Source organism: Anoplopoma fimbria, chromosome 6, assembly GCF_027596085.1.
Source record: "Anoplopoma fimbria isolate UVic2021 breed Golden Eagle Sablefish chromosome 6, Afim_UVic_2022, whole genome shotgun sequence".
Lineage (NCBI taxonomy): Eukaryota > Metazoa > Chordata > Actinopteri > Perciformes > Anoplopomatidae > Anoplopoma > Anoplopoma fimbria.
This window is the reverse complement of record NC_072454.1, coordinates 2,438,860-2,464,234: the sequence shown is the minus strand read 5'-3', so window position 1 is coordinate 2,464,234 and position 25,375 is coordinate 2,438,860. Positions and strand designations below refer to the sequence as shown.

Sequence of the window (25,375 nt, the reverse complement as noted above, 5' to 3'; positions counted from 1 at the left end):
CCAAAATTTCCGTTTGTTTTCATGAGCATGTTAAGGACTTCTAAGGGTTCAAAGATGAAGATCATGTGATACGATGGAAAGTCCCACAGCAGACACTGAATGGACCTTGTGGTTAGATTTTCTGAACTTCTGATTCAAAAGGGTCAAGAAAACACTTTGAACTTTGAGAAGAGATCTGCTGGTTTCATAGAGGGATGGACAGTTTAACGGTCAAACACACACACACACACACACACACACACACACACACACACACACACACACACACACACACACACACACACACACACACACACCGCTGAGGATGAGGTTGGGGTAGAAGATGCCGAGGGCGGCCTGGTTGGCGTTCTGCTCGTCGTCGATGGCGGCTGAGATGACGAGGCCAAAGGAGATGCCGGTGATGCCCTGCAGCACGATGAGGACGATGACCAGAAACAAGGAGCCTTCATTGGGCAACTGGAGAGAGAGAGAGAGAGAGAGAGAGAGAGAGAGAGAGAGAGAGAGAGTTAGGATAAGAGGCTATTTTTACCCACAAAGCTGCAGTGGACCTAGACATGGAGTCTCTGCTGCAGTCTGGAAGCTCAAAGCAACATTAGATGCTACTAGCATAACACACCCAAAATGTCAAGTTGCATTGTGGGTAATGTTGGCGCCAGGATATGATAAGGAATAAAAAATGTATGCAATGTAAAAAAGACGATTTCTCAGTTTTTGCTGAAGGGAATTTTATCCTTTTTCTTTGAACTATCCATCGCGAGTGCAATGATAAATCAGTGAAGAACTATTTCAAGAACACGAAGACGATAAATCAAAAACAGATGAAGGGAATGTGGAGGAGACAGAAACACTCTCTGAAGTTCTCCTCTGATCTTCAGCCAAAAACATAACTAGAAGCTTAAAAAGAAATGTCACTGCTGGTTGACTTTGCTCGTAGATCACTCGGACAGAGAGGCGAAACTGATCAAAATCAAAAGAAAACAGAGAGAAAAGCCCCAGAGGATTCAGGGTGAACAAACTATGTGAGTGTGTGTGTGTGTGTGTGTGTGTGTGTGTGTGTGTGTGTGTGTGTGTGTGTGTGTGTGTGTGTGTGTGTGTGTGTGTGTGTGTGTGTGTGTGTGTGTTGCTGCACTTGTCCTCGGGTGTGTAAAGACACTATCCGTCTCCCCTGACGACGAGCAAAAATAGACCTGCACCGACAGTCCACATGACTGCACGGTTGCCACAGCAATCAAGGGCTGTTGTCGTGGCGATACCACAACGATCCCTGGTAACGGTTAACGCAGGACGTGATTTATGCCGCGTGGTCTCTTTGGACTCCTGCACCTTCATTAACACACACACACACACACACACACACACACACACACACACACACACACACGGACACTCAAGAGCACACACACCCATAAAAAGCATGTCCCTGCATGGACTCAACACACACACACACACACACACACACACACACACACACACACACACACACACACACACACACACACACACACACACACACACACACACACACACACATATCCATCCTCTCTTGTCTTAGTGCTTCTTCCTGTATTGATTCCACTCACATGTGTATTGAGAATCAATGATGAAGTGATCGCACAGTAAACCTGACCCCGCTGACCTTCAGAGACTCACACCGGAAAGATTTACACCCTGATCCCTCTCCTGTGCACCGTGCACATCTCATACACGAAGGAAAACCTCTGCTTGTTTATTAATATTAACATAATTATTCTGCAGGAATAAATGATGAAGCAAACAGCCCTGCTACATTCGAGGTACATTAACCTTTAACATGTCAAACTCTCCTCAAACCAAATCAAGTTAGAAATGCAGTGAACTACAGAGGAAAATGAATCTGTGATTGTAACCTTGTGTTACTTTGGCCATCATTGGCTTTCTCACACTCTACATCGTAACGCCACATCGTAACGCCAGTCAGGGTTTTTTTTGGTTCAAATTGTTGAGAAAATAGACGGAAGAATGGACCAATAGAACGAGTAAACGGTGTGCACAGGTGTTCATGGGAGTCAAGATCGCAATGTCATGTTTCAATGAGTGAAATATTTTAGAAACCTTTTGAGAAGACTACTTTTTTTATTTCTAAAGTTCCAAATGCATTTTGGGGGGTTGGACATCCACTTTGGTTTTGATTTAGATAATTTTTTCTTCTTTCTACGTCTTTTTAGGACCAAATAAAACAAGACGTTTTGTGGCCTTTCATTTCATTTTCCAGCATTATTTCTTGCTAACATTCTATCAGGAATTTGAGATTGTTTTTCTGTTGTACTCTGGTAAACATGCACACATGCAATGTTTAAATTAGCTTTTTTAATTGTTTTCCTTAATCATTATTTTATTACTCAAACTAATGTTTTGTAAACTTCTTGTGATATTGATTTGGCCTAATGTCCATCCCTGTGTACAAATACTTTCTCTTCCTTTTCTTTTCTTTCTCTCAGAAGTTAAAACAAATACAATATGTTTTATCATCCAAAATTGTACATTTTTATTCCTCCCTTATTAAACACACAGATGTATAAAACAGTTAAAGTGTTGAAACAACCAGCTTTGTTTAAATAATCAAACTAATATTCAAGCTTCTGATTTTTGTTTTTATTGATTCTATATTTTCCTGCTGTTTCTTTCTTCCCTGCGGATCTTGTTTTTGCTGCTGACTCATCAATAAAGTCTCATCCTATCTTAAGCGTGTGTGTTTGTGTCCGTCGGTGAGGACGAACCTTGAAGACGAGCAGAATGAAGAGCAGCAGCAGGACGATCTGAACACTGATGACAAACAGCTGAGAGAAGAGGTGAGCCAGCATCGTCTCCAGAGAGCTCACACCTGGAGGACACACACAAATAATGATGCATAAGTATTCTGTTATAAGCTGTCTAAATATTAATATTACAAACTATTACAAACTTACTAAATATTAATATTACAAATGTTATTAAGCCTTTTAAAGCTATGAAATCGATAATTCATAATGAGTTATAAACAAAAGAAAACTCTCAGTGTTTGCTGGTAAACATCTTCACATCCAGCTCTGATCATCTTACTCCCCCTACTGGCCACATCTAAAGTTACATGTTGATTGGATTTATTAACGCAAAAATAAACAAAAGTATTAAGCATTACCTCCCCAAAATGATCCAAATAAACTAAACTAATATTCACTCTTATACTCAGTAAAGATGTCAATATTTATAGTTTACGGTGCATATGAAATTCTTTCCCTTCTATGAAGCTAAAATGTGCATTTAAAGAGGAATAAGTGACATTTTAAGGACAAAAAGGATGACGACTCGTTTGTTTAAAAGGGAATCAACTGATGCAAAATTACTAATTTTGTACACCTAAAATATAAGTAACAGATTTGAAATGCTACTGCCAATAACACTGAATGCTTCTTTAAAGATTGAATATGTGTTTTTGATTCTCTTTGTTGATCTTCCTGATGCTGTTTTACCAATATCTGCAAATTAAATGTAATATTTTCTGTGTAAGAAAATAATGGGTTTTTTTTAAATATGCATACTAAAATTTTTGAGTTTACTTAATTTTCTCACTCTGCAACCTGTAAACTTGCTTAAAATAAGTTTGTACAATCGTAGCTGTTTATTCTGAATATAATCTCTTACTAATAGCATCACTGTTATCGCACTCTGCACTATATATTCTATACTTATACTTCATACTGTATATATCCTAGCATATTTATGCACATGGTTAATACTTTCTGTACGATACTCTGCTTGCTTTGCAGGAGCAGCGTGACCTTTGACCTCTCACCTGCGACCCAGCACCTGTCCATCAGCCCCTCCTTCCTCTCCAGGACAAAGGAGAGAGCTGTCAGACCCACGGCCAGGTAGAAGGTGATACTGGAGGGGCCAGAGAGGAAGAGGAAGAGGAAGAAGAAGAGGAAGAAGGAACAGGAAGTTAAATGGCAGTTTGTCTTGCTGGTTCAATCATTAAAAAGTTGTTCATCACTGACCTGAGAACAGCTCCGGGAGTCACAAACGTAGTGAAGTCAGCGTTTAGGCTGCCGTAGATCGGCTCTTCAAACTGAAACAGAGGATTCAAATGTACTTTATTTATACAGAATGATGCAGAAACACAAGTAGTATCTCTTTTAAGATAGCAATACAAACAGGTTTTATGCCTTTCTATATTGTTATTACACTCATTCATTTATTATTCCATAAACTGTTCCATTACCTTTATTGGCAGCGCGACCAGGTACGCCAAACTTCCCAATTTATTCTCCACAAAAGACTGAGAACAGAGGACAGAGAAACAAACCCAACAAGTTAAACGATACAAGTAAAACATATTTAATATAAGTATAGTAATAAAAATACAGTTTTCAAAACAAATAAAGTGCTCTATACGGTTAAACCAGGATTCTGATAATAAAAAATAAATAATAATTGAATGGGATAAAATACCCCCAAAAATGTAAGATAAAAATCATAATTAAATAAAATATTAAGAATCATATTGTACTTAATAAAAATAAAAATAAAAATAAATGTTTCTAATCCACCGTTCACAGAATAACTTGCTCTGAACCACGTGTGTCAGTTTACACAGTAACGTCTTTGTATTTACTGGATGTGTTGAAATTCAGATTTATCTCTCCGAGTAAAATGACATTTTTTCACAAGGCTCCAGTTGACAAAACAAACAGAGTATTTATTAATTTATTTATACTTGAAAGGCCTCGTGTAGTTTCTTCTGCAGCATTAAGGCAATTTGTCGATCTAGACAAAAACATAAACATAAAAATATGAACAACCTCAACTTCATCAGATTCACAGTAGATGATATTTGGGTATAATGTACTATGTTGGAAGTTATATATATATATGATAAGGTGAATATTTTTGTGCATGCACAGTACATGTTAATCCTCTCAGTTTTAAGAAATATAAGACAGATATGAAGAATTTAAATTTAAATTAATTAAAATATAATTTCTGACAAGATCTCTCACAAAACACATGCAAAAATTCCACTTTAATCAGAAGAGTCACGAATTATAATGCCAACTAATCAATGTGAATATAATGAAATTGACAAATTTCTGCAAAAAACAGAACAAGCTGTGAGTTAATCTTACTTGTGAGGTCCAGCCAGACGTGCACTGATCCTCCGTCAACCACATCTCTGGAAACCTGCCGCTGCATCATCCTGTAAAATCAGAGACATGGATTATAATATATCCCGAAATATATCTGACATTCAGCAACAATTAAATAAAGGGAGAATGTCGCAATACAAACTAGAAATACGAGGGTTAAGGTGCTGCACATGAACATTTCCTGCATTCATCTTCACAGCAGGAGTCCGTGAGTGTGTAGATTTGGGATTGGGCTCATTATTTTTCCGACACAAATACAGCGATGCCCACGGCCTCGTTTAGACACTGAGGATGTTATAATGCATGAAATTTAATAAATGTAACTTTGTTTTTAGGAGGCAAAGTAGACAGAAACCAGGCCTCGAGTTTCTTCCTGCTCCATGGGTTTTTAACTTTTTCATTCCTTCATGCTCCCCTAATTAGTAACACAGCCTTAAATGTATTTGCAATAACCATAATAATAATATTAATAATAATAATGTGCTGTTCCAGTGTTTGCAGGAAGTTTACAGGCAGACATTCTTGCATGCAAATGGCATTCAGCCATGATTTCTACCTGTAGAACAGCTCTGCAGCTAATAACTTCATTATCAAAGAATCTACTGATAGTTTCCTGATTCATTAATTAAACACATTTGTCATTTCAATGTCAATGTGCTGCTTGTTTTTTTCCAGAAGCAGTTTTAAAAAAAAGTTTAAAATAACACAAGACAAACCGAAGCTGCAACACTAGTTTAACACCTTTTACTATTTATTCACTTTTGTTTATAGTGATAGAATTTATATTTTTTAAAGTGATATTTTACCTTTATTATTAATAATAGTAACATTTTATGGTCTGCATTAACTCCTTCTCCATCATGCATTGTCCCCACAATATGTGAACAGATGCAAACGTTTCACCTTGTAAAAACACAACCGGTCTGTCGGGATAAAACTAAACAACAGATGAGATTATTTTAACCTGAAGCAGAAGACACCTTTTGTTTTCCTTTAGCTCTTCTGACGCAGGAATAACACATAATTCAGTAAGAACGAACCCGTGATGGATCGCTGCTACGCTTCAACCTGCACAGGTATGTTTGGGACAGGAAGGACAGGACTGTCTACCCACGCAGCACACACACACACACACACACACACACACACACACCCAACAACAACACCTCGTGGCTTTTACACTCCAGCATTGACTCATCCTCACATGACGATGATATAATGCTGAGTTGTTGTGGTTTGATTTATGTGTGTCAAAGGCAGACAGAGAGACGGAACAACAGAGACTTCAGGTAACAGAAAGGTGAGGAAACAAAACAGGTTCTGCGTTCTGCATTTAAGCATATTCTAAATATATAAGCTCCTTGTTTTTAATTCAGGAAGCTTTTAAAGAGCATTAAATCCTTCACCTACTGCTTAAGCTTTTTGTAACGAGTTTTGCATTTTTTCCTGAGAGGGGAAACATGATTGTCTGAACCAAGTTTCATGACAATCCACCCTGTAGTTGTTGAGAAATTTCACTCAGAAATATGAACATGAACCTCAGGGTGGTGCTAGAGGAGAAGTCACCAAAGTCAGTACGATTCACCCTTTAACAAAACATGAATGTCACGTCAAACTGTCTTATGATTGTTGAGATATTTCAGTCTCAACCAAAAACAAGCATCTGCAAAAATAATGTACTTTATTTGTCACTCATGTCTAAGAACTGTAATGTTATTTAATGTGTTATCTGTTTTTACCAGTGTAGTTTGGTTTGTTACGTGCATTACATGATTCAGTAAAAAGTAGAGGCGGAGGTGAGACATGTGAAATGTTTTACTTTTGACTTAGAGTGATGATCAATACAGAAAATCCCTTTGGCACAAACACAGCCTTCATTAATCGACACTGTGTTGCAGGTTTAAGGTTGCATGGCATCGCTCGGTGCTACGACATGTGTAAAAGAGAAACTAAGTAAAAGAGGAAGGATTAGCAGGCAGGGCAACTAAAGTAAAAGCTGTTTGTCACCAGAGAGGGAAGCAGAGGAAACAGAGAGGAGATCAAATCATGTCAGACTACGGTGTTAAAAAGAGTAGCTGCAAACTAAAACATGTTTTTAAGCTATAAACTACATTTTATGACTGTACTGTGATGTAAACACATCAATGCTGGTGACATTGCTTTCCAATTTCATAAAAAGAATCTGCTGAAGTTGTTCAGTGAATCTACCGCTCATATTATATTTCTGTGGGATATGAAGGAGGCAGACCACGTCTACAAGAAACCTATAAAGGAGAGAATTGTGTAGTCGCTATCAGAAATCTGTGATGTTATAACATTTATTGATCTATGATTAAACGATGACTCCTCTCACCTTTTGGTCAGGTAGCTGGTGAAGTTCTTGCCGAACCCGATGACGCCCCAGTACTCTCCGTTATAGACCCCATCGAAGGCATCCGCGTGGGACAAGGGCACCTATGGATATATAAAGAACAATTTATATGTATCAAACAACATATTTTAATGTGTTTGTATCAAGTGAATGCTTAATACTTTAATCCAGATGTTTGTTACTAACAGCTTCATGAAACAACAACCGTCTCCCCTCACTGATTTTCCTAGAAAAAGAAAGGGTTTCTGGGTTTTTCTTCTGTGAGCAGAAGTGAAACTTTGCTTTAAGTCAACAACTGAGAAACACCTGTCACTTCATAATAGACTGAATCATTTCAGACACCAGCAGTCGCTCTCTGAGCTTTAAAACAAACACACTTCTGTAACAATCTGACGTGCACAATTAACACTAGATGCATCTTAACAAAAATACAGATATGACCCACTTCCTGTTTTGTTTTGGTACCTGGTGCAGGCTGGAGTTGTCCAGGAAGGAGAGCAGTGATTGGCTGTAAGCTGAGGGAGAGGTCTCGTTGTTCACCACGGCGACCTGGATCCCGTTTGGGTCTCCTCCGATACACAAACAGATCAGAGAGACCTGGATGACGGGCAGCAGGAACTGGAAACACAACGATCTGCGAACGCACGGGAGAAACAGATATTTTCACATCAACGTATCCCTTTAAGGGGCCTCATCAGTAGTGAGGTGTTGGTGTGGACAATGGAAAAATATGAAATAATGGATAAACCTAGAGGAGGATTCATTTCTTAGTTAAGTTTTTGAATTTTTCTATTATTTAAAGACTCTGACATCTGCCCCAGTAACAGAATCTAATACAAAGTTCTGCACATTCTATCAAAAACAATCTGCACAAAAAAGTTCACACGTAAAATCCCTTTCAAAGGAAATTTTGTTGTTCTTGTTATTAGTGTAAAATATACTTTTAAAGTTCCTGTTGTGCACTTTGTGATGGAACTATCTATACGCACATCAGGTCGTCAGTCATGAGGGCATTCGGAATTTCCCATTTTGCAGCTTTAGCAGTTAAAGGTCAAATTCTGTAGTCGTCAGTGTCATGAATATGTGACAGGTACATCAAATATAGTCTAAGCTTTGTATATATATGTGTATATATGACCTCATGATATTCTGTAAAGGATTTATTTCTTCTATACTGGCTTTAGGTGTAAAATGGCAAAAAAAAATTGGAACATTTTAAACGTTGGAAGGATGAAAAAAGGAGTGATAGCGAATAAAAAAGCTGCCATTGGTGCAATGCTTTCATGCATAAACTCTTTTGAAAATCAAAGTGTAGTTTTAAGCTAAAATGCCAGAAATTCAAGTGTTTGCAGCTTCTTCAACGTAAGGATTGGATGATTTTACATCTCAGTGAAGTGAGTATGTTTGGGTTGCGGACAAAACGAGACATTTGAAGTGTAACTGAGGGGAAACATTTTGTAAAAAACACAATGAATCGATAATAACGGTTAGTGTCAGTTCTTTAAATAATTACCTGGATCACCTGTGACAATTTGTTGTCATATTTATACTGACAAAAAATCAGACTGCTATTTATTAAATCTAAACAGTGTTAAGGTAAACGTACCCTGGCATTCTCTTCATCCGCACCAATGTTTTGATCATCAGTGCGACGATGTTTCTCCACTTGGGAAGAACGTGTCGAGCTCGCACCTTCCAGTCCGCTGAACACACACACACACACACACAAGAACACACACTCTGAGAGGTCAATATTTACATATTTCACACTGCAAAAACATGCAACATCTGTATTTCTTCTGCTGATGATCATATTTGGTGTTTTGGAACTTTAAATCTCTGCTGAACTGTTTCAGAACCAGTACCTGAATACATGGGGACTTCCTGTTCAGCTCCTGGTTCGACCGCCAGGATTGGCCGACTCTCGTCCCGCCCGCTCTCGAACGACTGGCTGATCTCCAGCGCCCCCCGGCGGACTGGACCCCTGCTTGGAGCCGATCTGGTCCGACGTCTGACACAGCTGCAGGAAGGCGTGCTCCAGGGTCTGCCAAATAAACAGCATGCAAATTCTTTATTCTCACCTGCACATATAATAAACTGTGATTTCTCTCATTTGGGTCTTGTTTGTTTTCTTTTTTTCTTATTTTTAAGCTTTAACTTTTATTTTATTTGTATTATTGGTATTTATTAATTCGTCCCAACATGTAACATCTTTGCGAGAGGCCAAAATGAACTTGGAATGAACCTCGTTTTGTGCAGCTTGAGAATAAAATCCCTATTTATGCAGTTTCACATGCAAGAGTTTCAGTCTGGACAAACAGACAGGTCAACATGTTCACATCGGAGCAGCGTGGGATACTTTAAGATACAGATGTTTTTCACTTGAAGTCACCAACAGCAAATATTTTTGTCTTAACGTCAAGCTATGACAAAAAAAACAGTCTTTTTTCTGGACTCTTAGGCTAGAAAAACTTCTTAAACAGCATTTTAAACCATCATGGGGCAATAAATTCTCCACTGAAACCAAAACTGGTGCAGGTCTTTCAGTTCTCTAATGCAGAGTGAAGCATCACATCTGGTAAAATATGCATTAAACTGTTAAATTACCAACTTTAAAACAGTTATTTAATCACATAAATGGGCAGAGAAGAACATCTTCACTGTCAAACTGGATATAAAGCAGTTTGAACTGTTTATGAGAAGCTACAGTAAAAGAACATCGCCTTGCTTTGTGAACAACATGAAGAACCTCCCTGTCCTGACGACCAGCACACCTGGGTGTCCGTGCATCCCATGGTGGTTTTAACGAGTACTCACTGTTGCATTGTGCTGCTTCATGACGGCGTCTGGAGGTCCTTCAGCCAGCAGACGGCCGTTCCTCATGAGACCAACCTGCAGAAAGAACAGGAGAACAATCATCAGATAAACAGGGTGATAAGTTTATCACAATGGGCTTTTTCTTTCCTTTCTTTGCCACTGATTATTTGTTGATAAGACATTTTTCATCCTCTGAATGTGAAGAGAAACAAAACTAAAATAAAATAGCACCTGAACATAAATGAAAACTTTAATTACAATTCATATCTGCACCTTTAAAACTATTAGAAAAAAACACAGAAAGGGAAACCGCAGCTCTCGAGTTTGAGATACAAAATCTAGTCAACATTTCCACAAGAATAGTCCAACAACACTAAGATTATTTTATTATTAATACTACTAATAATATTTTGATATTTATATAAGCATAAAGTGCTTTCAAGGGTGATGAAAGCTCCCTTTTTTCCTAAAAAAATGGGCAAAAATAGTAGTAGTAGTTATAATAAGTAGTGGTAGAAATCATTAATTATAGTCCTTATTGACCATTTTCCAAGATGAATGTATATGAAAAAGAATTAATATCAATACGGCATAAAATTGTATATCTATATATATATATATTCTGATTATAGAACAAAATCTTAATTATATTTATCTGATGGTCAAAATTGTGATAATTGATTGAGTAATAACTTCAACGTTGGAGTGTTTCCCTTCCGAGATAATACATTTCCTTGCTCAACTCATTATATTATCCTTATTATTATTATCATAGCATGTGTTTATATTTTTATTAAGTATTCTGAAACTCTGTTGTATTATATAAGTACTTATATCTGAGTGTATTTTTACATATCAGGACTTTCTACATAAGAACATAAATAAACTGGTTCTCAAATTTGTCTCCTGTGATTCATTTACAAATGTTTTCATCCTGCTTGTGTGAAAGTGGTAAACTTATCCCATCAAACTCTATAAAAGGTCAAAAACATCATAAACCAAATCCTCAGTTCCTCTGTGATCAAAGTCTAGAGTCTTTTCTTGACAGTGTTGTTGTACTTTATGTTACCTCACGTGACTCAGTCAGTCACAGAGACAAAACGTGAAACAGCAAATTCACCTCATTTGCCCTCGCTGTCATCCTTCCTGCATTTATGTGAATGTGCTAGCTGAGTCGTCAGACTGGATTTCTGTCTCTGTGTTTACGTTGAGCTGCATCAGACAGGACAGTGCAGCTCGAGAAAAATGTTTGAGATATGCAGTTTGACATGTAAGAGCTTCAGTCTGTACAAACACAGACAGCTCAACATGTTAAGATAGGAGTTCAAGCAGCATGGGATACTTTAAGACACAGATGTTTTTCACTTGAAGTCACCAACAGCAAATATTTGTGTTTTTTCTGGACTCTTTGGCTAGAAAAACTTTCTAAACAGCATTTTAAACCATCATGAGACAATAAGTTCTCCAATGAAACCAGAACTGATGCATTACTTTCAGTTCTCTAATGCAGAATGAAACATCACATCTGGTAAAAAAGTTTATAACAGCTATTTCATCACATAAATGTGCAGAGAAGACCACAATCTGCAGGTTTTTCATTCTTTTTATGTTCAAATCAAGTGTGCACGAGCTGATGAAATCTTTAATTGGAAAGAAGTTCAGTATTCAACCTATCAGTCTTATACTCTTTGACATATTTGGTATAAAACTGGATATAAAGCACCTTGATTTGTTTACAAGATGAGCTACAGTATGTTACATTTCAGATTTGCAATGGCTGATGGCTCAAAATGTATTAGAAGGCCTCAGAGCAGCTGCGTTAAAAAGACATCAGAGATATTTGTTTGTTCATTTACAATATTAAAGGTTTTCTAAATGAAGCAAGCAGACATGTAACCTTTAAAAAACACTTTAAATAACAAAAGAGAAGTGAAACTTATAGAAGCTTTTTTAAGTGTCTGAAAAAAAAACGCTTGACATTTGAGGAAATACACTTATTTTGCTTTCTTGTCAAGAGTTTGATAAGAAGATCGACATCACTCTCATGTTTAAGAGTTAAGTATATGAGCTAGAGCCTGGAGGTGATTAGCTTAGCTTAGCATCAAGACTGGGAAACTAGCTTGACTCTCAACAACTCTCACATTTCAGTTTTTGTATGAATTACACACGAGTGGTATCAATCCGTTTAACTCCCAGGGGTAAGCTAACTATACCTTTTAACAAAAGTAAAACTAATCCACAGTACAAATGTACACATGAGAAGGTTTTATGGATTTAATATTACTGGTGAAACAATAACTTGGTTTATGGAATGACTGGATTCATGCTGAGCCATGTGAAGCAGACATACTGTAAAACATGTGCTTCTATAGGCGTGTTGTATGTACTGAGTTCATGTGCTTTGTTCTGTGTGAGGCCCCGTTGATCATGTGAGTGTGTGTCACAACTCTAAATGCGTTTCTGCATTACTTCCTGTTTCTCCACGCTGTCTTTATTTATAGGTTGGCTGGGTGGAGTTCAGACTGCACAAAGTTTTGGTTTCAATCATTTAATCTATCGCTCTGAGATCAGATGATAAAACATCATGAAGCCAATAAACTTTTCCAGCAATTAGGTTTTAACTATTTCTTAGAATTAAACAAATAATAATAAGGATTGTGACAAGAAAATAAACATCAAACTGATTTGTGATCCAAAACAAAATAAAAATGTGAGCAAACTTTTTGTTTTGTCTTTATGTGAAATAAAGACAAAAAATAGCTTCAATGCAAACTATAAAGGAAGGTTTTTTTCTTTCATTCATTCAGTGTGAGCTTTTTTTGTCCGTCCTGTCAAAACTAATAAAGAATAAACTTCATTTGACAAGTCCACACAGCGCAGATATCAATGCACTCATTGTTTTTCTATGAAACAGGAGTTTGTGAGTGTGCATTTAGCCATGTGTGTTTATGTGCATGTATTCTCTCTCTCTTTGTGTGTTTATGTGCATGTATTCTCTCTCTCTTTGTGTGTTTATGTGCATGTATTCTCTCTCTCGTTGTGTGTTTATGTGCATGTATTCTCTCTCTCTTTGTGTGTTTATGTGCATGTATTCTCTCTCTCTTTGTGTGTTTATGTGCATGTATTCTCTCTCTCGTTGTGTGTTTATGTGCATGTATTCTCTCTCTCTTTGTGTGTTTATGTGCATGTATTCTCTCTCTCTTTGTGTGTTTATGTGCATGTATTCTCTCTCTCGTTGTGTGTTTATGTGCATGTATTCTCTCTCTCGTTGTGTGTTTATGTGCATGTATTCTCTCTCTCGTTGTGTGTTTATGTGCATGTATTCTCTCTCTCTTTGTGTGTTTATGTGCATGTATTCTCTCTCTCGTTGTGTGTTTATGTGCATGTATTCTCTCTCTCGTTGTGTGTTTATGTGCATGTATTCGCTCTCTCTTTGTGTGTTCATGAATGTATGAACTCTCTCACCACATTGGCTTGCCTGGCCTCCTCGATGTAGTGTGTGGTGATGATGACCGACACTTTCCCCGTCTTCACGATCTCAACCAGATGCTGCCAGATCCTAGAAAAGGAGACGAGAGAAAACCAAACACATTACATAATGTCCGACCCAAGTTTTTACCCTAGAGATCTCAGTCTGCAAGAAGCTCACGGCTTCGCCAGCATCAGTTTTCCTGCCAAGCGTCTGATCTGATGAGTCTTTGTGGTGCCGTTACACAACGAGCTGGGGCAGAGTAAGCTCTCAAAAAGGTTATTTACTAGGACATAAGTTAGAAATGTGCACATTGTTAGGTGAACACAGACGTTGTAAGCTCATGTGGAAACGTAAGTTGACAGTGTTTTTAAATTATTTTTGCAATAAATAAAGCTGCAAATAAAGCAAGTGCTGGATGTAAACAGGGTTTATTTTGTGAAATGGATGTAAATGATGAAGGGTTCAAAGGTCAGCAGGAGCAGTATGGGAGGGTTTTAATGCTGCAGGAATGACGTATTTTGTAACCAACAGGAAGTTAGCATCACACTTGTTCCCTCCGCAAAAATTCCAATGTGATTCTTCAATACAGCGTGATGTTCATTTAGTAAATGATGCTCCATTTAGAGTCAAACAGACCATAAAGCAGGGGATGCTTTAGGGCGGGGCTACACACTGATTGACAGGTCGACACCAGAGACGTATACGGCGTCTCTACGTCACTCCTCCACTCCACATTCAAAATATGGTAACTTTCGTTCATTGGTTGCAAAGAAAGTAATCCAAGATGGCGACGGCGAAATTGCCGAACTTGAAGTCCACAAACCAATGGGTGACGTCACAATGACTACGTCCACTTCTTATATACAGTTTATGTTTTTTATCAGTGAATGTATGAAACCCTCCTCCATATAATATAGTTTTGCTTTTTTGTGTGGTTATTTTGTAGCAAAGTGGGACTGCAACTGCATATCTGTTGTGCAATAAACAATAAATGAACCTTGAATGACAACTGTTCTAGTGATCTCAGCCTGCACTTGTGTGTTCTACATACTTCGCCCTGAGAACGGGGTCCACTCCGACAGTCGGTTCATCCAGAATCAGCAGCTCTGGATTCTGAAGCAGAGCCGCTCCAAGAGACACCCTGCGCTTCTGACCGCCACTGAAACAGAGAAAAAACACAAAAAGGTCAAAGGGCAACTAAGGTAAATCTTCTCCCACTCTGTGCATGCTGCTCTCTCCTGAAGGAAAGTAGCATTACATTACATTACATTACAGGCTTTTATCCAAAGCGACTTACAGGAAGTGTATTCAACATAGGTATTCAAGAGAACTACTAGTCACCAGAAGTCATAAGTGCATCTCCTTTCTTAAACAAGCATCTAAAAGCATAAACCAGAGCAAAAGTATAGTGCAGAGGCAAATTACTACGAAAACAATAATAGCAGAGACAAAACAGGCCTGACAACAAGGAGGACAACAGGACCTGGGCGTGTGACGCTGGGAGGAAGGGGCTTTATTCAATTTAAATATCTATAACCTTATTTTATTGATATTTAATGATTATCAATTTTAATATATCACACATGAGCTGCTTGATCCTATATTTAATGACAGACAAAAGAAAGAATGATACGAAGCTTTTACAGACTGATGAGGACACGTGCCACACGCTGTGTTTATTCATACAGGAATGTTTTTCATATTGTGTAAAGAGAGAACAGTTTCAACATGTTGCAAGATCATCTTTAAAAACAGAAACACAACACAGTGAAGCCAGGAGGAGTTTCGTCACTAGTTTCACTAGTTGTAAGGGTCTTTGTGGACGAATCAGGGAAGTGAATCAAGAGCTGTAACAAGAGACGCTGATCTTCCTCAGATAACTGCAGAGTATAAAAACGGACAATAAAAAAAAAAAAATAGAAATATAAATACAAAAATAAATTAAAATTCATACAAAAAAATATAAAAAATAAAAATTAAAATTAAAATTAAATAAAAAATTAAATAAAAAATTAAATAAAAATTAAATAAATACATAAATACAAAAAATAAATTAAATAAAAAAATGTATTAAAAATTATATAAATATATGGGGAAGACATTTATAATTATAGAGAGTGCTTACTGAGCAAATCAAGTACAATCTTATCATCTTATTTTTATCTTTGTCAAGGTTATATCAACAACAGCTTCTCTCTCATCTTGCAGCAGTCAAATAAAGTCCCATTTTCAAAAATAACTTTAAAGCTGAAACAGAAATATTTGATGAAATGCCAAATACTCTATTTTTGATTTTTATTGCTTGACCGTTTCCTTTTATGGCTTGAGAACAAGGCTTTTTTTTTGGTCTGGAAACTAAGGATTAAAAAACGTCAGAAGCTGTCTAAGTGGAGGATGATGCATTTTGAGCTGCCAGGAACTTCAGCAGCAGGAAGCTGGCAGAAAACGAGACTCTGTCGATTTGATCATTTGTTTTAGTGGGACAATAACCACGAGCTGCAAATGAGAATTGCTTTACTTTGGTAAAACAGTTACAAGAGACTTTCTAGCACAAAGATGGACTTCTTTACGGCTTTTAAACTGCACACCATGCAACAATACAATGTCAGATTTATGATGTTGGGACTCAGTGGAAAGTTTTGACTCAGTGGAAAGTTTTGACGAAAAGTTAGATAAACAGCAGTCACTTCTCTTCTGTTATTGGGGGTTAATGTTTAGGGTTGAGTGATATTTCTCCGTACATACATTAAAAAACAAAGTATGATAGTACTGCAGCGTTTTTTTAATGCTGGACTTAAATATCCTAAAAAGAGATAGTAATGTTATGGCGATTGGGTCAGTTTGAGTTGCTTGGCTTCAGTTAAATGTGGCAACACTGACGATAACATAAAAGTGATTCTATTAAAACTGAATTAATTAAAATTAAAATTATAAAAATTACATAAATGAAAAAAAAATAAAATTAAATTAAATAGAATAGAATAGAATAAAATAGAATAAATTAAAATTCAAAAATGTAATTAAAATTAAAATGAATAGAATACATTTTTAAAATTAAAAATTAAAAAAATTAAAAATTAAAAATTAAAAATTTAAAAATTAAAAAAAAATTAAAAATTAAAAATGAATTCATTAAAATTAAAATTAAAATTACTCACCACACATAAAAGTGATTCTATGGTGAGAATATTCAGCAAAGCTAATATTATAAAAAATGTGATTCTGCCTCTTTATTGTGACTTTTGCTTGGTTCCTCAAAAGACAAAGTCATATTGTTTTATGGCCACTGGGGCAATAAATCCTCTGGAGGAGAGACGGATTGTGTTTGTCTGCGTGTTTGCACGTTAATTTGGGGGAATTCAGATGTCAAAGTCCACAAGTGACTGTAGACTCATGTCATAAACTGTCTGTTTCTGGGGATATTACCTGCATTGACAACCACACCTGAATCTAACATCTAAATTATCATATATATATATTTTCTTTTATTTAAAAAACTGCTGCAAAGAGCTGCACAAAAAAGACACAATGTTTTTTCGTTGTGCAGTTTTTTTCTCAATAAAGGAACGTCTTTACATTATTTTAGGGATAGGAGTTACATAGAAGTATCACCAGGTGTACTGATGTCTATTTGGCTATTATAACAACGTCCAACGTTCACCTGCAGCCTCAGGTGTAAAAGCAACAAAATGATGCACAATAAAATGGACCTACATTTAATCCTGCATTCAATACTATGTTCCCAAAAAACACAACAGGAAACATTTTAAATCCTCATTTTCCTACATGCAGTTTTTTTACCTGAGATTTCGGACCAGACTGTGCTTCTGAGGTAGATCCAGGAAGTCTACGAGGAAATCCATGCGGGCCCGGGTTTCCTTCGACGTCAGGCCGTGGATTCGGCCGAAGAAGGTCAGAGTGTCGCTGATGGTGAACTCGTTGTACAACGCCAGCTCCTGTTCAACGCAAACAATATAAGGGTCCATTAGGGATGGGACCAAATAGAATTTTATTTTGGGTATAAAAAACTAAACTAACTAAAAAAAGAGTGACTTAAAAAAGTGAAAAATATATATATTTTTTAAATACAAGAAGTATAATGTAAGAAATTTATTTAACATTTATTTTATGCAGAGGGACCTTAAGATTTAGAATTACCTTATTTAAGATTGTTTGTTTTTCACACAAAAAAAGACGTGCGTCCTATTTGTGATGCAATAAAAATATTTGTTTCTGAACTAAATGTAAGATAAAGTGATTGAAGTGTATTTTAGTTGAGTTTTAAGCATATTTTTATCGTCAGGATGATAATCGACCTTCAACAATTGACTTTAACTATTTCTAAGTCTAAACCTTCCACCTGTCTCTTAGACCCGATTCCGACTAGGCTGCTTAAGGAAGTTTTACCTTTAATTAGCAATTCTTTATTAGAAATTATCAATCTGTCTTTACTAACAGGGCCATGTACCACAGGCCTTCAAACTAGCTGTAATTAAACCTCTTCTTAAGAAACCTACTCTTGATCCAGAGGTGTTGGCTAACTATAGACCTATATCTAACCTTCCGTTCCTCTCTAAGATCCTTGAGAAAGCAGTAGCAAATCAGCTCTGTGACTTTATGCATAACAATAGTTTATTTGAGGATTTTCAGTCAGGATTTAGAGTGAATCATAGCACAGAGACGGCACTGGTGAAAATTACCAATGACCTTCTAATAGCTTCAGACAAAGGACTTGTCTCTGTACTTGTATTGCTAGACCTTAGTGCTGCATTTGATACCATTGATCACCAAATCCTATTACAGAGATTGGAGCATCTAATAGGCATTAAAGGAACCGCACTTAGCTGGTTTAAGTCGTATTTATCAGACCGATCTCAGTTTGTATATGTAAACAATGAAAGCTCGATGAAAACCAGGGTTAGTCACGGAGTTCCACAGGGGTCTGTTCTTGGACCTATTTTATTTACCTTATATATGCTTCCCTTGGGGAATATTATCAATATTAATATTATCAATTAAGCCAGACGAAACTAACCAGTTCTCTAAACTTCAAGCATGTCTTACGGACATAAAAACCTGGATGACTTGTAACATTTTAATGTTAAACTCTGAAAAAACAGAAGTTATCCTACTAGGCCCAGATCACCTTCGAAATCAATTATCTAACGATATAGTTTCTCTAGATGGCATTGCTCTAGCATCCAGCACTACCGTTAAGAACCTTGGAGTTATCTTTGATCAGGATCTGTCTTTTAACTCTTATATAAAACAGATCTCAAGGACAGCCATTTTTCATTTACGTAACATTGCGAAAATCAGGCAAATCCTGTCTCAAAGCGATGCAGAAAAACTAGTTCATGCATTTTTTACCTCTAGACTAGATTACTGTAACTCCTTATTATCAGGCTGCTCTAATAGGTCTCTTAGATCTTTACAGTTGATCCAGAATGCTGCAGCACGTGTTCTAACAAAAACTAAGAAAAGAGATCATATTACTCCAGTATTAGCTTCTCTGCACTGGCTCCCTGTTAAATCAAGAATAGAATTTAAAATTATTTTACTTACCTACAAAGCTCTAACTGGCCAGGCACCGTCTTATCTTAAGGAACTTATAGTTCCATATTACCCAACTAGAGAGCTGCGCTCAATCAATACAGGGTAACTTGTGGTTCCTAGAGTATATAAAAGTAGGATGGGAGCCAGAGCCTTCAGTTATCAGTTTCAGTTTCAGTCCGGGGGGCAGACACACTCACTACTTTCAAGAGCAGGCTTAAGACCTTCCTTTTTGATAGCGCTTATAGTTAGGGCTGGTTCAGGTTCGGCCTTGGTCCAGCCCCTAGATATGCTGCTATATGCCTAGACAGCCGGGGACTACCTAGGATACGCTGAGCTCCTCTCTCCTCTTCTCTCCCTCCATCTTTATGTATTAATCTCCTATTTATGCACATTACTGATTTTGCTTCTTCCCCGGAGTTCTTGTGCTTTCTCGCCTCGCAGGTTCCCAGGAATCGGGGTTATATTTGGAATGTCATCGTGCCACCTACTGAGGCCCTGCTGACACCCACTACTACTACCACTATCATTATTAGTCACATTACTATTATTATTGCCTGTACTATTACGCTTATTGACTTGCTTGTACCCTGGAGTCTTTGTGCTTTCTCGCTTCGCAGGCTTCTATAAATCGTGGCTGTACCTGGACCGTGGTCGTGCATCCTGCTACGGCCCTGCTGACACCGACTGCTACCACCATTATTATTACTAGTCACATTACTATTACTATTACCTGTACCATTAAGCATTTTAGCTTTACTTCCACCCTGAAGCCCTTTTGCTTTCTCGTTCTGCAGGTTTCCATGAATCGTTGTGGTACCTGGACCGTAGTCGTGCCTCCTGCTGTGAGCCGACTGACACCCACTGCTACTTCCATTATTATTATTAATCACATTACTATCCCTATTTTCATAACTATAATTCTACTGTAATAATTGCTGCTGTTATTATAAGTAGTCTTATTATATGAATCATTTATGTCATATACATTGAATGTGTTGTATCTCTGTTATGTGCACAGATTGTAAAGCCCTCTGAGGCAAATTTGTAATTTGTGATTCTGGGCTATACAAAATAAACTGAATTGAATTGAATTGAATAATATGACTCAACAATTTTAAGTTCCGCATGCACATTTTTCTGTAACAACAAATGAATATGATAAATTATGTATTGCAAGCCTCTCTGTTTGAATCAAAGAGTCAAAACAAGTCAATGAATTCCTCTTCCCGCTACAAACACTGGAACAGCTGAGGTGTCACATTTCATCCTCTCTGGGTTCACAGATCACTTCCTATCGTGATGCTGAGGTTTCACCCAGCCGAGGACTCATAACAGGTGTGTTATCGGCCTCATCAGGTATCCAGACCGACAGTAATGAGACACACTTCAGCTGCAGCAGGAGCTAAATTAAAGGAGGCCCTGAGCCATGCAGTCAATGTGGAGCTGAATGAAGGACTAATTGGACTTAATTGGGATCTGCACGTTTAAAAAGTATCCCATTTAGGACGTTTCACCTCTAATTAAACTTTAATTTAAGACCAGTTCAGCAACAAAAGAAAGCTTTCTGTGAAAGTTAGAGCAGCAAGTCTATTTACAGAAACACTGCCTCATGTCAAAATAAAGGCCTTAAATTTATCTATATATATATATATATATATATATATATATATATATATATCATATATATATGTGTGTAACAAACACACATTTACACAGACCTTTTAGTGATTGAGTGGCTTTAGGATGTGGCGTTTACCTGCGGCATGTACCCGACCATCTTCCCCGGCACTTCGTGACCCGGGTACGCAGGTGGCTTCCCCAACACGGTGATGTGACCCCGCGAGATTTTCAGAGTTCCCACCATGCATTTCAGCAGCGTGGTTTTACCGCATCCACTGGGACCCAACAGGCCGTAACTGCAACACAGAATCCACAGCATTTTAAGATAAAACTAGACGGCTCCCAGAGGCATTTAACGAAAAACTAAAATAGAGTTCATCTGTGAGAGTTTATGTTTGTTTATCGATAAATTTGTCAACTATTTTGATAATCTGTTTATCAGTTTAATGCATTTTTAAGAATAAATAGTCAAAATTATCTGATTTCAGCTTCTTTAAAGTGAATATTTTCTGGTTTCTTTACTCCTCTGTGACAGTAAGCTGAATATCTTTGAGTTGTGGACAAAAAAAGAGACATTTGAGGCTATCATCCTGGGCCTTTGGGAGACATTTTTCACCATATTCTGACATTTACAGACCAAACAACTAAACGATTGATCCATAGAATAAAGTACAGATTGATCAACAATGAAAACAATCGTAAATTCCAGATTTATTTGATTATCATCTGTTTTTAACGTTAACTGCATGTGGATTAAGTAGCAGATGTTGGACAAACAGGGCGTCACAGCTCTAACTACAAGGTTTAATCTTTACAAAAGTGAATTGAAAGAGCAACTGTGGCTTCTGTTCACACACAGTCAGACATGGAAGAAGAGTTCCTCATCAGTATTTTCAATAAAGGAAGTAGACACTGTCAATGTAAGCAGATAAAGATAACCAGATGACTCTATAAGACACAACGCAACACAAACACGGCAGAGTAAACAGTGAGATTGTGAAAGTTACTGTCAAACAAAACGAAACAACAACGATGTGAAGTTATCAGAATATTTTATACTTGTTGGGTGACCTACATTCTATTGTCTCTTATCAGACTCCTCAACACAGTTTACTTGTTACAGTTAGAGCTAAAAGAAAACAAAACTATTACTCATCATCAGTTGTTCCTTGTTTAAAGCATTCCAGGAGCTATTTTGTGTTGTGTTATGTACTGAGTTGAAATGTGTCCACTTATCCACTTATCTAAAACAAGAAATCAATGAAAACAATAAACACTGTCTTCTTGTTCTAACTATAACTCTGTTTTCTTTCTCATTTCCTCTTTAAGGATGATTCTTATGTTCACTAGCTTAAACAAACAGTTTAAGGAAAATTTCTCCCACAAAATGATCATCTTTTTATCAAGGAGGAAGGAAGTTTAGTTTTTCTTGCATGCCTCCTTGATAAGCAGAGAATAAAAAAACTTTTAAAAAGATTAACTTTATCAAGACTTTTGAGGCAATGAGAGAAAAACAAAAGAGGTCCAAATGTAAAACTCTTGTTGTGTTTGCATGAAATAAAAAGACAGAAACTATGCTTCTAAATATACATATTTCCTCTGCATGAATTCCTGCTGTTACACTACTTCAACTTAGTCCTTCAGCACATTTCAGACCTGTCAGTAAAGTGGGAAAGCTTGTTGTCTTGGACTGGTTTCACCTCAGCCCAGTATGCTAACCTCATTTGCATGCTGAGAACACTCCTGCTGAGTGGGAAGAGAGAGGGACAAGTCCATTGCTTGTGCCTGTTTAGTGTTTTAAAAGGGGAGAGGTGGAGGCATAAACACAACTTACAGTGTATTTAATTAGTCTTGTCTCTACGTCCCCTGATTCCCTATCACTTCTTCTTTTGCCCACTGTAATAATAATGTGTTTTAACTGACCAGACAGGTTAAAAGACACAGTTTATGTCCAAGCACAAGGTCAAATAAAGAGAAATATCCTTCAGGCCGTTTTTGAAGAATATATAAAACAGATATGTGTCTAATAAAATCAAGGAAAAAGGTCTGAAAATCCACTCACATGTGTCCCTGTGGTACAGTCAGGTTGAGGTTGTTGAGGACCTTCTGCTTGCCGTACGACCGGCACACGTCTCGGCACTGGATCGCAGACGCCTCCGGTCCGGCGGGCAGAGACGCCTCAAAATCAGCCTTCATATTCCCCTCCTTCTGCTGGAAGAGAGGACGACACTTTGGTTAATAACAGTCCTTGTGATCTGTCGGCAGATTCCTCCAAAATAAAGAAAACAAATGTGACACTGGGACATTCAAGACCTCACAAGGCTGACTGGACAAAGGAAAATGTGTGTTTTCTTCCCCTGAACATGAAACATTGTTTCCAGGAACAAATGAAGGTATTTTTAGTGGTGCAATCCTGCATTCTTCCTCCAAAAAAAGGAGGATTTTATATGAGGAAATATTAGTTGAATAATGTCAGTTTAACAAAAGTTGCCACTGGTTTAATTAGAAAATTCAGTGAGATATTTGGAGGTTTCTTTCCAAACACGTTCTGAGTTGGGGAGTAAAGTGGAGGTATAAAATAAGTCCATCCTCTGACTATATCACTGCAGTAAAGAGATTCAACTGTACACAGCTGGCTATTTGGATGTTCCCACCTGCTTGGAGACAATCCACCATCGTCCCTTTACCTAAAACATCTTCAGTCTCCACTCTGAATGACTTCCCTCCCTTATGGCACTCACGCCAATTCTGATGAAGTGCTTTGATAAACTGGTTCTCCAGCATATCAACATCCAGATCTGCAAATGGTTATTAGGCTTCCCCACAAACAGATCCCTGAAAGTTCAGACTGGCAGTCGAACCTTGTTCACCGGAGCTCCTCAGGGCTTTGTACTCAGCCCCCTCTTGTTCACCATGTACACCCACAACTGTAACACCCGTCATAAATAGAAATTTGCAGAAGACACTAACACTACAAACAACGATGAGACTTCACACAGAGAGGGAATCAACAATCTTGCAGAGAAAGACACACACCCCTGTCTACATCAATGGAGCTGAGGTCATGCAACAAGTGAACAACCTGAAATGGTTATCACTCATTACCATCCTGGTTAAGAAAGCTCATAAACGACTTCTTAAAGAAACTTAAGAAGGCCAAACTCCCGCACCAAGTTCTTGTGCATCAAAAAGCATCCTGACTCGAAACCAACTGGCACCAGATGTGCACGGCCCAGGACAGGAGGGCTCTACAACGGATGATTAAAACCACCAAATCGTCATTGGTACCCATCTACTGAGCATCAGTGATATTGGTGACAAGAGGTGCCTGCGAAGAGCTCAAAGGATACTAAAAGACACTCCACATCCACCCTCAACATATAATATATAGTTGTTGTTTTTTTGTGCATGTATTTTCTTATTTTTTGTACATCGACAATAAATAAACCTTGTACCCTTGTAATTTTAAGGTAAGGGAAGTTCCTCCCAAAATAAATAAACTGTGAACATGCAAAAATCCTCGATTAAACAACCTCTTAGACAACAACATGTTGCTGTGACCAAACCCCAACACTTTTACTTCCAGGAACAGAGAGAAAGTTGCTAGTTTGCACTGCACATTTTGGTGAGAGCCTCCTGACTAAGTTTTACTCCTGTGTAGGATATTTTGTAGCTCCATCAGTTGAGGTGGAGGAGGTTTGAAAAAAAGGCTTTACTGCAAGAATCTAAAAGAAAATGCAAACCACGTTCTTGTAAGTAACTCAGAGTCCAGACCACTGAGGGTGACGAGAAGATCCCCGAAGGAAAGTCCAAGATAAATCTCACTTCTGGCACTTCAACACGCAGAAACAACTCTCTGTTCCTCTAATATTCCTGTTGGTTTCTCTGCATCTTGTCGAGCTGCAGCATGCAAAGTATTTGGGTCGTTTAAACAATCCTTTGCCCAGTAATCTTTAATAACAGCCTTCTTTCTCGGGTTTCCCGGGTCCACCAACTAACTCCCTCCTTTAATCCAGCATCTCTCATTTCCCATTGAGGAGATTACAGAGCTTTCATTATGCATTTGGTCGAACTCACCTTTGGCACTGTAGCTTATATCTGCAAAATAATATACACAAAGACAGATCTCAACCACGTTGTGTAACAATTAGTGGTTGCTGGAGGTTGTGATCATTTTACATAACAAGTTAAGATCCATCTGGAGTCTTGAAATCCCACCAACTGGATGTAAATGCCAACTTGATCGCAGATGAAGCAGCAATCTAAGCAAACACTCACCCTGAGAGAAGATGGAGGCAAAAACAAAAGCAGAGGAGACGAGGAAAAAGGATGAAGACCCAGCTGATGAGTGAGTCCACAGACTGAAGAGAGCTACAG

At 37.7% G+C, this 25,375-nt stretch overlaps 1 protein-coding gene across 1 annotated transcript in view; it reads right to left on the bottom strand.

The window, feature by feature from the left end:
- The window catches only part of abch1 (ATP-binding cassette, sub-family H, member 1), a 29,983-nt gene that overhangs the window by 3,433 nt on the left and 1,175 nt on the right, over positions 1-25,375 (bottom strand). The window contains 18 exon segments of the mRNA XM_054600751.1: positions 297-456; positions 2,757-2,860; positions 3,812-3,900; positions 4,014-4,084; positions 4,238-4,294; positions 4,733-4,782; positions 5,142-5,212; positions 7,516-7,616; positions 7,999-8,167; positions 9,140-9,236; positions 9,399-9,499; positions 9,501-9,577; positions 10,351-10,425; positions 13,816-13,909; positions 14,874-14,981; positions 17,624-17,778; positions 21,135-21,294; positions 23,061-23,209. Of these exon segments, the coding sequence (XP_054456726.1) occupies positions 297-456; positions 2,757-2,860; positions 3,812-3,900; positions 4,014-4,084; positions 4,238-4,294; positions 4,733-4,782; positions 5,142-5,212; positions 7,516-7,616; positions 7,999-8,167; positions 9,140-9,236; positions 9,399-9,499; positions 9,501-9,577; positions 10,351-10,425; positions 13,816-13,909; positions 14,874-14,981; positions 17,624-17,778; positions 21,135-21,294; positions 23,061-23,194 (1,873 nt within the window). The 5' untranslated portion in view covers positions 23,195-23,209.